Source organism: Anser anser, assembly GCF_964211835.1.
Source record: "Anser anser genome assembly, chromosome: 7".
In the NCBI taxonomy this organism is placed as follows: domain Eukaryota; kingdom Metazoa; phylum Chordata; class Aves; order Anseriformes; family Anatidae; genus Anser; species Anser anser.
Genome location: NC_139727.1, coordinates 11,815,282 through 11,835,957, shown reverse-complemented (window position 1 = coordinate 11,835,957; position 20,676 = coordinate 11,815,282). Strand labels below are relative to the sequence as shown.

The 20,676-nt window shown below is 38.3% G+C and overlaps 1 protein-coding gene across 9 annotated transcripts in view; it reads right to left on the bottom strand.

The window, feature by feature from the left end:
- The window catches only part of GRID1 (glutamate ionotropic receptor delta type subunit 1), a 601,199-nt gene that overhangs the window by 27,796 nt on the left and 552,727 nt on the right, over nucleotides 1-20,676 (bottom strand). For all 9 annotated transcript variants that reach the window (XM_083844348.1, XM_083844347.1, XM_083844345.1 and 6 more), the window contains one exon: nucleotides 1,286-1,481. In XM_083844348.1, the coding sequence (XP_083700474.1) occupies nucleotides 1,286-1,481 (196 nt within the window). The remainder of the gene's footprint in view (nucleotides 1-1,285; nucleotides 1,482-20,676) is intronic.

Genomic DNA, 20,676 nt, shown 5'->3' with positions numbered 1-20,676 from the left:
TTCTCCCATAAAATAAGGATTTTATCCAGAAACCACACAAGCAATCAGGAATTTTATGTTAAAGGACTTTGATTTGGGAAATGAAATGGCCTGTGTCACTGTGTTCAGCCCTGTAATGGCATTGTAAAACCCAGTAAATTGTGGATGCTTTCCCTATGACTATTGAGAAAAAATTCTAAAGAATAAAAGAACCGAAGCCCCAAAACATTCTTATTTCTCACTTACAAAAGCATGAGGAACTAATTATATATTTGTTCCAAATCAGTGTTTCATTGACAACAGAGTAAATCTGATCAAATAATCAAGACTTTAATAACAGCTGTTTTCTTGTTTCATGAAAAAAAATCAATTGACAAATAAAGGAGACAGTTTTCTCTAAAGGAGAAGCACATTAAACTTTCACTGACTACTTCTGTGTACCTTCTGCCATAAAGTACTCCCAGACACATGTGGTTTGATGTTATTTACTACCTGTATTTGCTGAGCTACAAGATGGAAAGCAGACAGGAAGAGTGGCAAACTAAGGGTGCCAGAAAAAGTGTGGACACTTGTATTTTCCTAATCTCACCCGGGGCTATTCATCACAGGACTAAGCACAAGCATATAGAATACCAAGCTATTATATATATATATATATCAGACCTTGGTTCCAACATCAATGCTCAGTTTCACCAAAAAAATTGCACGGTCATATATGAGAGAAATTAAAGCTAGGTGAAAGCATGCTGACAGGTAAAAGAGTATATGCATATATATTTTTTTTAATTTTAATTTTATTTTTTTTAAGCCTGGAATAAACAACATTTTGCATGAAATTCCTGTTCTAAGAAAAATCAGTACATTTTCAGTGGATCTCTTAATTTTTGCTCATGTTTCTAATACCTAGTTTAATCCTCAGGTAAAAACAAAACAAAACAAAACAAAATGAACAAACACACACATAAGCGAGCAAAGGACAAGTGTCAGTACCTGGATAATACAAAGAATGATATTGATGATGAGTATTTCCAGAGTGCCCAAAAAAGCTAGAAGCCTTATGGCCAGAGCCAAAGAAGGACCTTAATACGGGAGATTTAGGCAGAGCTAAAGTACTTAAATTCAAAACCATGACTCCAGAATATGCTTCTTATTTGCCATTGAGTTACTATAAGAAACTTTAGATAAGGATATTTTTGTTTGAAGTTACAGTGTAATTGCATTAATGGGACTTAACATTATTAACTTCATGCAAACAGCATTGATGCAGCACAAAAATTAAATAAAGAACCCTGTAATCCAGTCTTACCTTTCTGATGCCTTCAGAAGGGTTCGATACACAATTATCTGCCCCATTATTCTTACTGATTGTCCTCCACAGTTCAGCAAATGTGTTATCCTGCTCCAGAGGGTTTGTCCCTTTTGCTTTAAAGTATTCATACACTGCTGAATCCCTGACTGTACCATATGATATATCCATTTGTTTGGACAGATCCTGAAATGTTCTGAAATTCAAGCAATATTGAGATATTAGTGTTACATAACACGTGACTGAAATTTAATTCATTAAATGGTTTATATGTCTGTCTTTAGTCAAAACGAACTTAACCATACCAAGTAGAATTTGCATATCTCTTGCCTTCATCATAAAGGAAAACAAAGAGTAATTTAATTGAATTGAGATCATATGACATTAGTTATACCTGACCTCTTTTTTACCTCAGTAAAGATTTTTTTTTTTGTTAGATAATATCCATGTTAAACATTATTGTGCCAGGTTTGCACAAGAAGGGAATGTAATACAGACCTCCTCAAGCACAGGATAAAACTAAGAATGCAAATATAAACACCTAGCATCACTAGCAATATGTCACAGAACTCAATGGGATTGGTTTGTAGTTACACCAATACTCCATCTGACTCCAAATCAATACCACTGTTTTAAACAAACGAATAGAAGTCTGGGTTCCAATTTCCAGTAAGTCTTAGCCACCATCTCTTTCTCTCTCTTTTCACAGCCACTGGTAAAACAGACATTTTTCATTCACACACAGGTCTAGCTTTCATTTACTCATCATCATACCGCTCTGGAAGTGTAAATGGGCCTCAACCTGAGTGACTGTGAATGCATCATTTATTTTCAAATTGTACAGAACGTAATTCACTCCTGTTTTACAGCCTTTTCTGCACAGAAAGGTGTAAATCACTGCCTCTGTCACTGAAAACCAAGCCAAGCCAAGTTTCAAAACATTTAAAGGGGCATCGCTGCCATCAAAAGAAGCATCCGATCAGTTTTCTACGAGCCACTGATTTCTATTCGTGTGCCCCCTTCCTTTGTCCCCAAGTCTCACTTTCTGCAATGGTACAGTATTTTCCATCTGTGCATACACACACAAACACACATTCAACCATTGACCATCGCATGAGGCAGCAGGGAGTAAGCTAAATCTCATAAATAAGAATTTGTTTTAGAAATATATAACTTCACATAATAACGATTACTTCTGATGCTTCTCATATGAGCTAACAACTAAGTCTGGGTGAGATTAAACTAAAACAACCCCTATTGCCTCTCTCACCCAACTCCTTCTTCCCAAAACAACCTTTCATTTAAAAAAAAAAAAATCCTCTTCAAAACATCTGAAAGGCCCACTCATGCCACCTCCCACCCGATGCCAACTCTTGGAACCGTAAAAGCAAAACATTTTGTCTGACAGCTCCTGCAAAAGATCTCTTCAAAATGCTCCCAGGCAGTCTTCCTTTGGCCCATGATCTGAAGCTGTTTTCCACAGCTGAAGACTTGCCACAGACAGTATTTTTCTGCCACCCTCTTCCCTTTTTCACTGGGGCCATTCCACTAGTTACACCTTACACCACTGCAACGTTCCACACAACGCTATTTAAAGCACAGCAATCTAGGCACATAGACATAAAACTACATAAAACCCACGTACAAATATTTAGAGATCTCTTCCATCTTCTCTGTCATGTCACCTGCAGGCCTCCCAGGTTTGGTCCCGAAGGGCCCCTTTACCTGCGGGCACTGTGAGAGTCTGCCAGCTTCGTCGCCAAAGAAAAACCCTTCCAACTCACAAGCTGTTTCTAACATTTTAAGTGGTTTAAATTCTTAAATTGTGTTAAGGACATTTTATCATTTTAAGCTGTTAAGAAGCTTTAAGTAAGACTGTGAGCAGGTCTTCTCTCTATATGCCGCACGCTTGCAGATTTGGGCTAACTCTGGGAGTTGCATCAAAACCCAGACCTGTTATTTCTTTCACTCTGTATATACCCCTTCGGTAAAATACAAATGAAAGTCCTGGAGGTTGCTGGATATTAAAAATTCTAATGAAGATGAGAGAATTCGTGCCGATCCTTTCTCTCTCTTTGTTTAACAGTACCGAAACCTATTCTGATCTCCTAAATGTTTCTGGTACATTTCACTGAACAGGACCATTTTTCCTCCAGTCTTGATCTAAATGATGACGTGCTACATTTAGTTCCTTTTTATTTTTTAAAATAAATTTCATCATATCACAGGGAATTGCTTATGTCCTGGGAATGGATGATCTGACTGTTAAAAGACACATTTCTGTGAAAGGTACTCGATACACACAGGAGGGTTTCTGTGGCAACCCTTTTCAGAGCTTGATGTACAGATTTCAGTACCTGTAGAAGCACATATACAGAAGCATACTAGCAGAAGCATTTTTAATTAATGTTCTTTAACACAACTTTCAGCTGCTAACAACTTTACAAATGTCTACTATTCATGCTGCCATTCTGTTTGAAAATTTGCACATGAGAGTTTGAACATTAAAAAAACAACTCCAGTTTTCATAATGTGTCATAATGTGAATATCTAGACCACTTCTATTGCCTTTATTACAGTGGAAGCTTTTTGACAGAAATGTGCCTTTTATTTTAGCTAAATTATACTTTATTGACAACCACTACTTTTGTTTTAGCTATATTACATTTTATTGACAATCAGTGCTGTACAAAAGCACAGTACATCTTGCTTTTTGAACAGCACATTTTCTTCAATTCTCTAAACATTGCAGTGCACATTGAGCAAATTCTGAGTGTAAATCAAGTGCTTTGCTGGCCCAGTAAGCAGGTAATCAGCGCAGGTGGCAGGGAGGGAAGCATAGACTTTGCTTGGGTGCTGTGAAGAAGACAACTACCATCCCTTTAGCTGGCAGAGTTTTCCTAAAAGAGATAATTTGGAATGCTGCATGTCCTAAGGATTGCATGCACCTTCCTTGCAGTGCCCCATTTGATGTATTATAAGAACAGCTCCTGACAGAGGAAATTCTCTGTACTATGGCCAACATTGGAAATGTCTTCTGAGAGACACAAGATCACTAAAGGACACGGCTAGGGTTGCAGCAGGTAACCAAGCTTGCGAGTTGTTCCTGTAGCATAAATTCAGAAGGACGATGACTGAGTGAGAAAATAACCTTATATCTTTACCAAGCAGACCACTTGGCCAAAATTATCTCAGAAATTGTCCTGACAGGGAATGCTCTAGACAATGGATCTTATTCTGCATAAAAGATTTATTTGTCTCTATGTAAATTTTATTTCTGCACTAAAGTGGAAACAATGCTCAGCATCTCCAAAGCTGGAGAAGTGATCAAAAGATCTGGGTATGGTGGGTAAGGTCACATACATAAAAGACATGGATATTAGTATCCCCTATCTTTTAGTGGATTAATTAAGATAATCACAAACGCAGGTTCTAAACATTGTTATTTTAACTTCCCCAGATCTTCCATCACTAGACAAAATCATTCACTGTCAGCTTTCAGAGAGTGGTTATATCTTAGCATCGCGTCATTCTCTAAAGGCAGCTGCTCTCTTTGTTCTTTGACTTCTTTCATTTTTGTGACCAGCCATCAGCTGAAACCACCTTTGTTAGCAACTCCAATTCTTGGCTCACTTTCCTATGGCAAAGATTTCACGTATTTAATATATAAAATTATTTGCAACAAAAATGTGTAGCATAACAAGATGCCCCATTAACCTTGCCACCTCAATTATTGGATCTCACAACCCATTAAGGGCTCTCTGTAAGTGTGATTAAAGATAAAACTAGTAAAGCAGAAAAAGCCAATGTTCCACACTTATGGTTATAGGAGCTGACCTTCAATTTGTAGATAAATACATCCACTGTGTGATTACTATAATTGGCAAGTACATGTAAACCAATTGATTTAAGTAAATGTACCTGTGGTCTATCTAAACAAAAATGTTGTCCTTCAGAACTGTATTACCAGCTGAAATATTTAACCAGTGCAATAATGCCTGCAAGATAACTGCTACAATAGATAAATAATTTCCAGTGGAGTTGAAATTGCTTCATGTAGAGTCAACTGAAAACCATTTGTTTTATTTTTTAGAAACATATTGACATAAACCATATGCTGTGGAACAAACATTCAGGCTATAGTTGTACTAACATTTATAATTAGACCACTAGAAATAATTGCCACGATAAAAATACTGGCTAAATTACACTTTTTGGAGATGCTTTCTTACCATTAAAACAGTAGTGTTGCTGTAGATACATAGCCTAAAAAGGTTTTGCCAGTATAGCTTTATTTTACTCTAGAACTGCTATAAATAAAATAATTTCTGGATGAATAATATGAACAAATCCTGTCTAAGTGACAGACTAAACCTGTCACTGGGTGCTTTTAAGTAACTGCTGATCAATTAACTCAATTTATAAAACTACAGCCTCAGTTGTAAGGCTGCAGGGCTGTTTCACACAAAACTGTTACTCAGAATCATCAGATATGATCAAGGTATTAAAAAACTAAAAACACAAACAAACAAAACTGCAAAGAAACAAAACAAAACCAAAACAAAGAACAACAAAACAACACAGAAAAACAACCGAACAGGTGCCTTTCATTTCAAAACCTTTTTTTTAAATATTTAATATATATATTTTTTCATAGTAACGATGATTGTTATTTATTTATTTATTTACTTACTTTAAGTCAAGAAATACTTACCTATTGAATTTTCCCCCAACCTTACCATTCTCTTCTTTTTAAAAAAAAAAAAAGTTTGGAGAATGTTGCACATCTGTAACCCTATGTGTAAAGTCCATTACTTTAAACAAGTTAATTACCTGGCAGAGCTATGTCATGATTTAATCCTCTTCTATACTACAGTAATAAATGTAACATTTTATCTTGACTTCAGCCTTAAAGAAACCATAATGGGCATAGTGGCAGCTCCTTGATTCTGAGGTAGTTTCTCATTAGCATTCACCACCACCAATGTTCCGACACTGTAAAACTGGGGATTTTTCCAGTCTGCTATTACTTAAGGAAAGTTATTATTTCAGCAGTTTCTGAATCCACAGTATTATTTTAAAAGATGCAATATTTTTCATGCTTAGCCTCTGTTTGTTCATCTACACATACACCGGTAGAAATAACGTAGCTTGAGGTTAGACATAAAAGTAGTAATCAGCACTCTGTCCTTGCTTTTCCAGGTTGTGAGCACACTTTAGAATAACCCCTCCCATCATATCACTACATACATTTTGAAAACAATGCAATATAAATAATTCCTCTCCACTAAAATAATTGATCTTCTTCATCAATATTAATGCCTAAATCATACAGAAATGTTAAAACACAGTGCTTTACCATATTTGGCAGGGAAAGCTATGTTCTTATTTTACCTAGGGAAGCCACTTCTCTAAGATTATTGCTCAATGTAGCATAATATTTTAGGTGACGGCTGCCATTAAGATAAAGCAACCTGGAGAAGATGAGTTTTAAGCTGCTTTACGTAAATGAAGCCTTAGAAATAGATACGAAAAATGTACGCCACAAGTCCTAAATTTCTGCTTTTTAAATACCTTGAAATTACTTTATTTTCTTTCAAAATTTTTTCAAAACCTGGAAATTAATGACATCTACAGAATTAAATACTCCTGCAGTTCCTAACTATGAGTTTTGTCAACAGCATGTATTGGAGGGAAATTTGTGTTTTACACATTGGGGAAAAAAGTAAATCCACTACACTTCTAAGTATAAATGACAGTAGCTGAATTGATTTGACCACCTTATACTGACAGTGTAAACCCAAGAACTACCTATGAGCTGAAACCTAGCAAATAAAATACTATCTGAAAATTGATTTTTTTGATAAATTATCAATAGTGGAAAGCAAAGGCTTGAAAGAGAATGCTCTGTGAACTGCAGAAGTGTTCACATTTTGAGATACAAAATTGCTCAGCACTAGACCATCCATGGATACGTTTGCCAAGAGAATAAGAACAAATGAGAAAATGGCGTTTGTTGCTGATGACCACACAGCCTAACCACCAAGAGACAGAAAGACTTTGAAGCCAGGCAAGCTTTGCAGTATCAGCTGCTCCTTTGTATATGTCTCCAGTGAGAAAACAGCTGGCATTTGACGCAAGCAAGAGCCATCTGCAAAACTGGAAAATCTTTGGAAGTGAAGCTGAATCAAGGTTGTGGGCTATAGTGTGCTGGCATGGCTAATTTATGGTTTTAAACACATATGAACAGAAGATCCCTCAGTTCAGAACCTGAGTCCTCTTTACTTTTAATATCCATTTATGGAGCACCAAGGCAAAGGACTTGGGCCCTAGTCCATTATGCACAGATACCAAACTTTGGTCTTTGGATCTCTAGTTTTAAGGAAGATTTATGGGTGGATTGAAAATGTCTTAAGACATCTGAACCTGAGTTCAAACTTCCATGTAAAAACGTTCTCTAGAGCTGGTCTACCCAAGTTGAAGTTTAGCTGGCTGAAGACAAAAATAAAAATAAAAATCTCTTATAGATAGAATTTGCCACTAGTTGATCATAGTCTCAATTAATCAGAGGCTTGTGTGAAAAATTTCATTGTCTTACTAAATCCAAGTTATAAAAGCACAAGCCCACTTAAAAACTAATAAAAAAATAACAGGTAGTCCTCCTAAACACCAGTGCAGCCAATAATCAGTAAGCCTTCAATTATATTGTCAAAAAGCAATATATTAGCTAATAGTGAGATAACATTAGAATAGACCTACCTTAAGCAGTTGCGAGCCTAAATAGTAAATATCCATAGCCAACCCCCCCCCCCCAAAAAAAAAAAAAAAGGAAACTTGAATTTCAAGCATTTGTTGCCAGTACATATAGGACTGTTACTAGCATCTGTTAAACTGGATGTACAATACATAAATGAAAATACAGGCCACTTTAAAGATTACCTCTAAGAGTGAGGCCAATAAGACTGTTCAAAGTATTGCTGGAATGGCAGTAGCCTCAGGACAGGGAATATTTAAAGGAAAGCAGGTTTAGTTCCACATCTAATATCTTCAGACTTCAGAAGAATTTGGTCCATGGTTATAATTTGTGCATCTCTTTGACTTTCTTCAAAATTATGAAAAATCAAACTGAGCTCTTAAATCAATCACTGAATTGCCAACTTCTCTACAGTGACATGACCAAATTCTGCATTGTGCCATTTCACTGCAAAGCAAGCCACTTTAACCACCCTTAATTGTGCCCCAGCATGGCGATGTGCACAGCAATGGCTTTCTTCAGAAAATGCACTAAGCAAAATCTTAACTTCACTGCGAGAGGCAGTCCAGTAGAAATCGGCAGTAGTACTTGCATGCTTAATAGACACTTTGCAGGATCAAGTCCTTCACCAGCAAATATATCATTCCAGATTTCACATAAAGCTCATTTCATCAGCTGTCCATGAAAAATACCATCCACTTTATTTTAAACAACAAAAGCTTTAGCAGAAAAAGCCTCGTGGGAGTTTCTGCGAGGGAAGCCATAAACACTGGTAGATTAAACTACACTGAATCAATGGAGTTGCAGCCCTTCACACCAGGGCTAAACATTTCCTGATCACTAAAGGAGACAAACAATGCAGGCATTTATGGCTATATATGGGCTTGTAATCATCAGTGGAGAAGAACAGCTGCTACATATGATTTCAAAGACGCAGGGACTTTCCTCCAGTGGAAAAACCAATCAATTGGCATGTGTCACAAACCACGTTGCCATGTCAACTACATACTTTTACTACAGTGAAAACAAATAGTGATTGAACCCCTCAGCAGGTAATGGCACTGCAGCAGCTGCTTATTACAGCAGCTGTTTTCATGATGATAATGGTCATAGCTGCCAATGTGGTGGCATCCGTGAGCCCCTGTCTGGACTGGGACTCACTACCCAGTACTAGACACAGCCAAAAGCAAAGCATAATATTCAGTTGTGGATTTAGTGGGGGACAGAAACTAAAGCCAGCTTTATTTCTGCCACAGGGGAACGGGTTGATGCGTATCCCTGTGCCACTTGTGATGGCAACAGTTCTGTCAACCTTCCATCACGGGGCTGAGACTGTTTCTCTCTCGCTGCCCTAAAGAAGTTTATTAGGGTACCTAGCATAACTAACAGGCACCAGTACTGCTGAGATCACAGAATCACAGAATCGTCTAGGTTGGAAGAGACCTCCAAGATCACCTACTCCAACCTCTGACCTAACACTAACAAGTCCTCCACTAAACCACATCACTAAGCTCTACATCTAAACGTCTCTTAAAGACCTCCAGGGATGGTGACTCAACCACTTCCCTGGGCAGCCCATTCCAATGCCTAACAACCCTTTCAGTAAAGAAGTTCTTCCTAATATCCAACCTAAACCTCCCCTGGTGCAACTTTAGCCCATTCCCCCTCGTCCTGTCACCAGGCACGTGGGAGAATAGACCAACCCCCACCTCGCTACAGCCTCCTTTAAGGTACCTGTAGAGAGCGATGAGGTCTCCCCTGAGCCTCCTCTTCTCCAGGCTGAACAATCCCAGCTCCCTCAGCCGCTCCTCGTAAGACTTGTTCTCCAGACCCCTCACCAGCTTCGTCACCCTTCTCTGGACTCTCTTGAGCACCTCCATGTCCTTCCTGTAGCGAGGGGTCCAAAACTGAACACAGGACTCGAGGTGCGGCCTCACCAGAGCCGAGTACAAGGGGGACAATCACTTCCCTAGCCCTGCTGGCCACGCTACTTCTTCTTATGCAAGCCAGGATGCTGTTGGCCTTCTTGGCCACCTGAGCACACTGCTGGCTCATATTCAGCTGCCTATCAACCAATACTCCCAGGTCCTTCTCGGTCAGGCAGCTTTCCAGCCACTCATCTCCCAGCCTGTAGCGCTGCTTGGGGTTGTTGCGCCCCAGGTGCAGGACCCGGCACTTGGCCTTGTTGAACTTCATTCATAGATCGAGGAAAACATTCATGCACACCAAAGCACATAGTCAAGGGCTAGCAGAAAAAGAGACTAAAAATAAAAAAGAGAAAGGCAAAGCAAAATTGACAAATAATATGTACACAATGTACTAAAGCACAGAACTTGTCCAGTCTCTGCAATTATTTAATTTCTTTGAAACAACTTCCATCAGCCTTAGTTCCTAAGTGCAAAGGGAAAGACAAGAAAACTAAACTAAGCTGTCTTCTAAAATCCCAACACAGCAAACAAAATCATTTCAATGCAGACTGAGTGTTTTCACTGGGACTGTGCTCCTGCACAGCTACTGCATGATTAATTCCTAAAAGAATGGAACAAACAGCATGTATAGCCACTGATGAAACGCAAAGCCACAGTTAAAGCTATTAATAAATGATACACTGCCACATTTATGATTTTATTTGTAATTAATCATTGCCTACAAACACTGTATCAGCAAAATATTTGTAGGCTTTGATTACTTTTTAAGAGTCTGAAATGCAACAGAAATGTTCTATACCATCATATGAAACCTCACTTTTTCTTTACTGATCTCAGAATAATTTGCATTTTTGGTGAAGTCAAAGAAATATGGGAAATGTAGGAAAAAAATCCATACAACTAGTCTGTGTCCCATTGTTCATAGAACTTGTTAATACCTTCCAGCAGTTTATTTAGGAAGAGTGCCCATTTAAAATTAAATAATAATAAGAAAAGACTTTATAATTTTTCTGGCTATGAGACTCAACCTTGGATCCAAAAATCAAACTAGATTATCATCATCGTCAGTAAAACAGTTTCTCCTCTAAACAAAATTAGACCTTTGTTTTTTCCTACCCATTGCTATTTCTAAATGATTTCTTTGGGACCACCTTAGCAACTCCAGTCATCTGCAACGATCTGTGTAAGTGTGACTTGACTTGTTACTGGATCGTAGAAGTTGTTTTGCTCAGAGCTGACATTCCGGCTCTGCTTGAGCAACACACATAAAGAAATCCGTTAAGGAGCTCAAAATAAGCTAAACTTCTCTCTATTGCAAGACCAGCATATCTAACTATACTTATAACTTGCCTCTTACCCAAAACTTCTCCAGGCACTAAGAGCAAAAGTCACTTAGATTGCCGATTATTCCATTAACTATGTTTTGTTTTTTAGTTATGAATTTATATGTTCCCTATAGCAGAAGTTATGTTTACTTTGCTTGAAAATGTTTTTAAAAACTATCAAACAATAGCATCACAGGTAGGTTCCTTAAACGGCAGTACCCATGAAATCTAATTTCTGAGGATTTGCATCTGAATCCACTGGCGCCCTATAGTTTGTGATCTCTGAAGGAAGTTTCTGTCACGATCCCATATAAGCTTATCTGCTGTCTGATTGAGGGAGTGAATACAAGGGCAAGTCTTTCCTTTAAATTTACAGGGGACATTTACGGGATTTCTCTTCACCACCCTATTTTGCCATATTTCTAACAGATTAATACATTTGAGATATCACCCATCCAAGTCTGGCCTACATATTTGCAAGTTAACAGTGGTAAGTAGTAGTCAGACAAAGAGATGTTAGCAATAATCACATTAGAATCTTTTGAAGATGCAAGCCCAGGCTTTCAAAAGCTTGGAGCTTTAGTTTGTATGCTTAGATCCACATTTAAACTACTAAACCACTGGGCAGATTTTCAAAACCAATAAAGGAAAATTTGCACAACAGCACATCTATAAGACACTCATAGATCCATTGCAAAGACTGGAAGGGGACTCAGAGAAGCTATGAGCTGCTCATTCTGCAAATCTAGAATAATCGATCCTGCTAAAAAAGATGGGTTAGCTTGTATCCTTTAACTACACCCCATAATTAATTTAACAGTGAGGAGGAAATAAAAATGCATACAACGCAGGAAAAAGAAAGGTTGAAAACATCTCAAGAGCTTGTAGCATGTTTTGGAGGAAGAAATATCTTTTGGACTACCTTTGAATATTTTCTTGTTTTCCTTTTAAACCACTTTGTCATTGTGACCTTTCTGAGTACCATAAAGGGTTAACATGTTAATTAAAGCAAGGTATTCTACTCCTCACAATATTAATTAAAATAAAACCTGCAGCTGGTGTTTAACAGCAATTCAGTCCCAACAGCAGGTTTTAGTCACTTCACCTAAATCAAACATATCATAAAGTTGGCATGAAAATCATATTGTCTGAATCAAACACATCTGGCGACTGACACGCACTTTTACCTATAATGAAAACAACAAACTACCTCTATTATTTATGCAGATGCACTTTAAATTGTTCGCTATGCTGATGTCTTCTATCACTCACTTTCGGAAGCTAAAAATCCTAATGAAGATTAATGATTAAGATTGAGAGGGAAGAAATTACTTTCTTCCTCCACAACTGATGTTATAAGTACCGATACCGCTGCTGGTCTGTTTTGCACTCAGACGACAAAGAGCAGCTTTTTAATTACATAGAGTGGGGAACAGGTAAGCTTGGCAGCTTGGTGCTGGCTTGCAAAGCCCTTACTCAGGGTGAGTAGTACTTTATACCATGACTGTTAGGATATTGTTATACTGTAAGTAGTTCCATTAAAGACCATGAAATCCCAGTGTAGGGTAAGGTCCTGCTCAGCTCTTTATTAATTTTTGATTTATCAGGAGTTGTATCATGGTTTGGGACGAGGATCTCTGTACAGAAAGCTCTGGGCTGCTGCCTGCAGTCTCACAGCTGGGATGGAGGGGCCGGATAGATTCAAGCTGCTCAGATCTCTCAGAGGTACATGGTGATGCTGGAAAACAGCTTCACACCCTTCCCTTACCACAGGGAATAAAGCAGAAGCTATCAATGTTGACAGAAAGAAGAGAAGAAAATAGAAAGGCTCTGAAGAGGCATCTTGATTGCTAGAACATGTGCCGGGTACTCTTGGGAAATCAAAACATAGGGCTCTTCATTAATACTGAAAGCACATATAGCATTCAGCAATTATTATTGATGTCTAAAGTGCATGCATTACATATGCATATTTAAAGTCTGGAGGCCCACTTGCCTGTTTCTCAGAGGACCCAAAAGGCAAGTGCTCGGTATGTGGCATACTTCCCACCTCATCCTGATGTACACTGAAGTGAAGAGAAAGAGAGACCTTGCTGTTCTGCCTGCTCCTCCTCACCCCACACACAAGTCTCACCTGAATACCAAACCTCACACTAGAAACACTGACAGCACCGCATCAGAACCAACTAGCTGTTCCTTATATTGAGATTAATTAGTTTATTGGGCAGCCTAATTTCACACCTTGAAATATTACCTTGGAAATTGCATTACTGCCATATAAAAGAAGCACGGTAGCTAACATCCACCCCATTCTGACTGATGGTTTTCTGTTCTTTTTCAGATAGATATGACTATTCATAAATCAATTGAATTAAATCAGTAGCTTATTCTCCTGGGCTGGTTTTAATGGTTTAGAAGGCAAACAACTTTAGTGCACATGATTACATTTCTTTTAATGGAACCTTGGCAGCTGCATCAAAATAGTTTTTCCAAGGCAACACCATTCTCTTCCTCATCACCAGATGAGTTTGGAAACACGCTGTATTACATTATATGGGGGCACGTGTGCAGCAGAATAGAACATTGCTCAGTAAGGCAATAAGCCCAGGAAGTGGAAAGAACATATGCAATCATTCTCTTAGCAACAGAGTATTATTTTCGGAAAACTTTTCTTTCCTTCTAGAAAAACTTCTGCAACACAATAATTAGCAGGAAAGAACTCATGCAAATGAACAGCAGCATCTCAGTTTCCAGGGAGAATAAGAACCCCCAGCTCCTTTCCCCACAAAAGACATAACTTGCATCTATTAAAAGTGTTTTGTTGTTGCAGGGGTTTTTATTTGTTTTGCTTGTTTTTAGATATCATTGGGAATTGTTTCTAAATCTCCTTATGAGCATATTAATTTTTTAAAGCCTTTTCTTTAAATGGGAAGATTGGTTTTCCACCTCATGTTACGACAGAGCATTTTTACCTAAGTTTAACTAAAAAGGAGTAGTACAACCATTTGACTCAGTTGAATGCAACAGTTGTTTAAACACAGAGAAGAAAACTAAATCTCCTTTACAACACTAATGAATCTAGCTTACATGATTTAAGATGTTACTACACAAAGTTGTGTGCTTCATCCCGTGTCTGAAGTTCCTGTGTCCACAACAGAACAGGCAAAAGGACACATGTCTGTACCCCTGCCATCCCAAACAAAATTTTATCTCTTAGTTTGTGGCTGACTTCCTCAGCAAAACACGCAATAAGAGATTGCATTGAGCTCACCAAAAACAAAGCTGTAATCCTGCAACCTTCAGCATAGGCAGAAAGCTTCCAGATAGGGTGACGTGTGAACAATGCTACTCAATTCTTAATGCTGAAAGGTAGCTGCGAGGAAGATATTTTGTGCAAGAGAAGGGATGCAACAGGATCATGGTACTGCTGTACAGGTTTCTGTAGGGTGGATCTTCTCTAGAAGGCCTTTTTGCCCCCACTGAGTTCCCAGCGACATGCTCAATTTTTAATCGCTGAAGGAAAAGCAGCAGAGCCTTGCTCCAATACATCAGCTTTTGCAGTGACTGTACAAACTAAGCTTTTAGACTATAGGAGGTATGATTGTTACTTTATTTTAATTGCAGTCTATTCATTCAAACCTCACAACATGAAAGACAGATCATCTAATGGAGCACAGGACTGGCCATAGCACGGTGACACTGGTTGGTGCTACCAACCAACCCCTACTCTGGGAAGACAGCGGGACAAGCGGTCTGCCTGTGCTCCTGCTGGAGACTCCTCCCTCCTCCTCCTTCCATCCAAAATGATCTAAAAAAGAAATGATTCGGTGCAGGTCTTTACGCTCACAGTTATCCTGCTGACACAGAATATATGGTAGCAAATAGAAGGAGGGAAAATTACTTTTGCTGTCAGGCAGGCCAGGAATTCTGGTGCTGAATGCATGTGCTATGAAAATGGCAGCACTACTGCTCATGTGGAAATGTCGCTGAAGAAGTGTGCAAGAGAGAAGACTTTTTCTGGCACAGGCAAATGAAGCATTTTTCAAAATACACAGCAGATTATCAGAGCTGGAAGCTTATGTATGTCCTGTCTGAGCCGAGAGCAAGTAAGAAACTAGGTACAACTTTCCCTTCTTACAAGTTAGGTAGAACTACTTTTTAACTTTATGTGCTTGATTCACAGGGAGCAGGGTACAGGAAGTAACTTTACTGTGATATAGAGCTTACTAGTTATTGGTCATTTTGCAAATGCAATTAACTTGTTTGTTCTGTCTGCAGAGATGCTTTCAGAGACATCACCTGACTCCAGAGGACCTTGAAGCCTATGCAAAAATATGCACTATCTTACCACATAATAGAACAACCTGCGTGACTTTTATAATAGGACTCACTGTTACACTAATGACTCCGAGCTGCACAGATAAAAGGTATAAAATACAAGTCATTTTACAGGTTTCTTGTTTGTTTGCTTGCTTGCTTTCTGGGCAGCTTTTTCACCAGCAAGTGTCATGAAGGTACCTTTTTTTTTTCCAGGATCTACTTGGCTTCCCACTTCGAGGGCCTTTGTTTAAACGTTCTTCTGACAAAGACATATACTGTGGGGCCATGTAACAATGTTTTTCTGTCCAAAATGAAAGTAAATATGGCCAATAGGCAAACACATCAAATTGTATATTCACATGAAAAAAAGCAGCAATTTTACTTTTTAAGAAAATGTAAAAAAAAAAAAAAAAGAAAATTAAATTACTTTTGCAATTTTAACAGTTGTTCCTCACCAAGACTGCATTTACAAACCAGAATTCACTATGAAATTTTTCTTATTATTCCTGTTTTTATCCTTAAAAATAATGGACTGAGGTAGTTTTACAACTAGGAGATATTTAGAGCTTTAAGGCTATCTCTGTCTGAATTGCTGTAGTAATCATTTTTTTTCCTTCTTAATATCCTGTTATATTAGATTTTATTATCAGTTCATAAAAGACATTATATCAACTTCTTTAGAGAAAAACAATAGAAATATAAATATCCTATTGGGCATAATTCTTCTGTTACTGTATTTTGTATTGTTTATCCCTTAGGAGTCAAATAGGGGGAAAAAAAGCACACACAACAAAATAAGCCAAAGGTATTATCGTTGTAATAAAAAGAAGCCACACACTATAACAAAGGCTGAAGTCAGGGGCCAATTTAATGTATGCAGACAGCATACAGTCACTCTACTCTATGGACAGCCAGTGAATAATCAATATGAACATGAGAAAATCTGACATCAAAATCAATGCAATCTGAGCTGAGAAAAAGAGATTGCATATCAAATCTTGGATTTGAACCAATCCATGTAAGTGTTGATGGGCTTTCATGAAGGTTACTGCTCTTGCTAGGTTTTCACCCTTCCAAAGCAAAAAAAAAATAAATAAAATAAAAATAAAAATAAAATAAAATAAAAAGCAATTTTAAAAAATCATGTTATTACCTGTGCAGATGCTAGATTTTGGTAACGTCATATCCAAATAATTTATTTCCCTGAACTGTATGTGCATCAAAAGTTAATACCTCAATCCACTTAAGACACAGAACTTCCCAGTAACAAGAATAAATGAAGAGATGCTCTAATACAGGTGCTGTAAAGGCAGAGATGAAGAGGGCGTGGAATCTCAAGGCTCTTGGCTTTCCATCGATCTCCAATATATGCCATCTTTTTATAATGGCAACTGGAGGGGTGGAATGCAAGCTTGATTTTCAGCTGTTTATTTTTCCCAGAAAAAAATATCCCTGGGAAATATTTACACTTCCATGCTTGCCTGCTTGCTCAGTTACAGGAATTACTAGGATCCATTTTAAACCACGGTTGAACAGCATATGCCAACATGCAGAAAGACTTTTAAGAGGCTCCAGACTTTGTGAAGCCCTGGACTTCCCAAAAGCATCCAATGGGCCACACCACCAGCAGAAGGGAAATGAAAAGATAAATGATGGAGATCAAGCACTGCCCACAACACAGTGTCTTGTTCTGAACTGTGCCTGGAGGCATGCTGCTGACTGCTGCTGCCCTGCTGCACAGGTTGCAGAGCATTTCCCATGGCATTTCTTCTACGTGCTCTAAAAAGTGAATATTCTGGAAATTAAGAAATATTTTGAATTTTTGTCCTTGCTCACTCACTTGCATCTTTTATTATATTTTACCCTTCATTTTTATGGATGAACTTACTTAATCTAGTTATTTAATGATTGAAGCTTTTGCTCACAGGCCTTAAATAATAATCACGATAATTATTTTTTATCATGCCCATTCATACGTGCCTCCTGTCAATTTGCCCGAGGTGCTGCACAGACACTACAAAACACAGTACAAATTAAACACAAGAAAATTAAGAATAAAAGAAAATTCAATGAAATATGTAGAAAGCCACGTGTGGTATTAAGAACAGAAAGGCTGCTTTCAAACAAGGAATTTCAAGGCAAAATCACTGCAAATACAGGGAGATTTCTGTGAGTTTCTTGCTACTAGTCCTATACCAAGTCCATTTAAATACAGTAGATGAAACCTTTGTTCATTTCCTTCTAGCTGGCATCTTCAAAATACTTTCCTCATTTTCTTTTAAAATATTTTGAGATTTATTTTTTTTAATGCAACCCAGAACATTTATATCTTTTTTGATACCTGCAGAGCTATAATAATATGGTCATTTCTGGCCAAGATTTTAAAAGCAGCTAAACTGACAACATGCCATATAAGATATGAAAAAATGTTACTCTGTTCTACAGAAAGGGATCCGAGATAGAGAGGAGGCTAAGCTTGCCAAGATCAAACAAAGCCTGTGGTAGAAAAAGAAATTGCACCCAAGTCTTCCAAGTGCCAGACTTATCACCCCTACTAGGCTGCAGTAAATTTTCCACTGTCACCAAAACACATGGAAATTTGGGGATTAAAATGCAAATAAGGAAATGCTAGATCATGAAACAACTGTGACTATAAAAGCATATATAACACTTTTCTATGCAAACCATGAAAGCATATATGCAGATGCCTTTAAGAACCTCCATAGCAGCCCCAAATATTAAGTATCAATTTGATAAAATCTTAAATTTAAACTCTTCAGTTTGCAAATAGCTTACTTTTCATGTCCTATTTTTTTTCCTGCATGATTCATACCTCTTATCAGACAAGCTCTCCTAAACCTGAGTTTAAGAATATCTCTGCACTACTGAACTGTATGTAGTCTGCTTGTTAACAAGAAATGAAGCTGGAAGTTCAGTCACTGCTAATTAAATTCATAATTACAAATGGAAGGTCAGACAGCAGATCCAAGGGCTGTTGAAAATGTAATATGACAAAAGAAAGAACAAACTAATGTAGTAGTTTAGCCCTTATTTGTCAGACTGAGCCATTATAGAAGGGTTCTCAGCTCTGATTGCAAATATTAGAATAAATATAAATCATTTCAGTTTAAGCAAGTTTGTCAAGGATTAGCACAGGCTACAAACACTACCTAGATTTCTACTTGAAAACAAAAATTAAGAATTGCTCGTTAACAAGTCAGAAAGTGGATCACAGCCCTGCAGTCCAAGCTCCAAAGTGGCTGCCACCAGCAATTTCTTTCACAGAAATGCCATCTCCTTTGGAGCAGGGTAGTATCTCGCTCCTCTGCCCATACATAATCAGGAAATCTGCTTAAGCATACACTGCCCTGTCTGTGAATCTCCATGAATGCGGAAACCCTAATAGCAACTTGAGAATGGAGGGCAGTCTGGGAAGGTCCATGCTGTTTTCTCCTATCCCTGGTCTCCTAAAGGGCCTAAGGTTTTAAGGTGGGCCACAAACTCTGCATTCTGACTGTCCTTACTGTCCTGTCACAGTGCGGCAAGAGAGGGGCACCCGGGACATGCAAGGAGCAGGGCAGCACCTGCCGACATGCCAGGAGGAGGGCCAGCACCTCTCCTCGTTATCCCACTATGAAGTCCCTGAGGTTTTTGGAAAAAACAAGGAGGAGGTCTTTGTTCTATCCAAGATAAGTACATTTCTGACATGCAATCTGGGCACCCAGACAGCACAACACTTGGGAACCCCTTTGGGATGTAGGAAGTCTCTTTCAGGAAATACAGAAATACAGGTAGCACATCAGAGCTGCTTTCCGCCATGCCTCCTTATCCAGGTATTTCACCTTTCTGGGAACCACAGGCAGATTCTAAAACTCATGGTAGGGTTGAAAAGCCTCATGAGATTTTTTTTTTTTTTTTAAATTTAAAAGCCTTCTTTATCAGCAGGCTTTCATGACATGCTAATTCAAAAAATCTGCCTTCCAACAGTTTAACACTGCTTCAGTGAATGTCTCGCCAAGCCCTTTCTAATAAATACCATTTATGATTTCTATGACACACTTGTTTTGCAGTGAAATTGTGGAGGTAAGTATCACTGGGTTGATTGACACCTAGTTATTCAATAAAATGTACTTCTATTCTGCTAGTCACAGACCGCACATGCCAAAATTGATGCTGAAACACTTATTAGCTATTTTGGAGGGGGCTTGGGAACAAAATCAGTCTTGTAATGAAAATCTTAACTATGTTGCAGCTTCTGCAGCACTGTAAAACTCTTTTCTCCCCTGCTGGCAATTTAGCAGCAGCAATTCTGAACACAGAGGACTTTCCTATGGAGGGACAGATAACAGCACACGCTGAGCAGACAGGGGGTTGGTTTCTTAACCATGGAAATAACCTCTGATGGATTTGGTACTTCTCAGCTGGTGAGCAAATTTTCAACTATAATTCATTGCACCTCTTTGGGTGGGAGCAAATGGATTCCAAGTAACTATCCCTTTCTGGGTCCACGAAAGATAAAATACAGGCAAGCGCAAAGGCAAATTTATAAAGGTAAAAATACTCATTCCACATCATACCACACTGAAGCTATATGCTACGGGATCTGAAAGACAGGGCCATGATGCATTCATGTAAGGCAATAATTTACTTTCTCAGGAAACATATTTGTTTTAAATCTGACACTACAAAAATGAGTAAGATGTTTCTCCTAATGACTGATGACGTGAAAATATTTTCATCATGGCTTAGGAACAGGTAGAGTTTCAACATCCAGAAAACCTACTTCTTTAACACATCTCCTGTCTCCTGGGGCACTAGCAGTTTTTGATGGGAGAGTTTAGACCAAATCTCTTAGAGTAGCAAGATCTCAGGGAGATTCTGCCAACTTTGTAAAAAAGCCATAAACACACTAAGACAAGCAAATCCCTTAACTGGCTTGGTTATGCCAACTAATCATCAACCCAGAGTATTCTGACAACTACCATTTCAGATTACCTGGTGTGGTGGTTTTACCGTGCTAGGCAGCTGAACACCACAACCGCTCTCTCACTCCTCCTCCTTAGA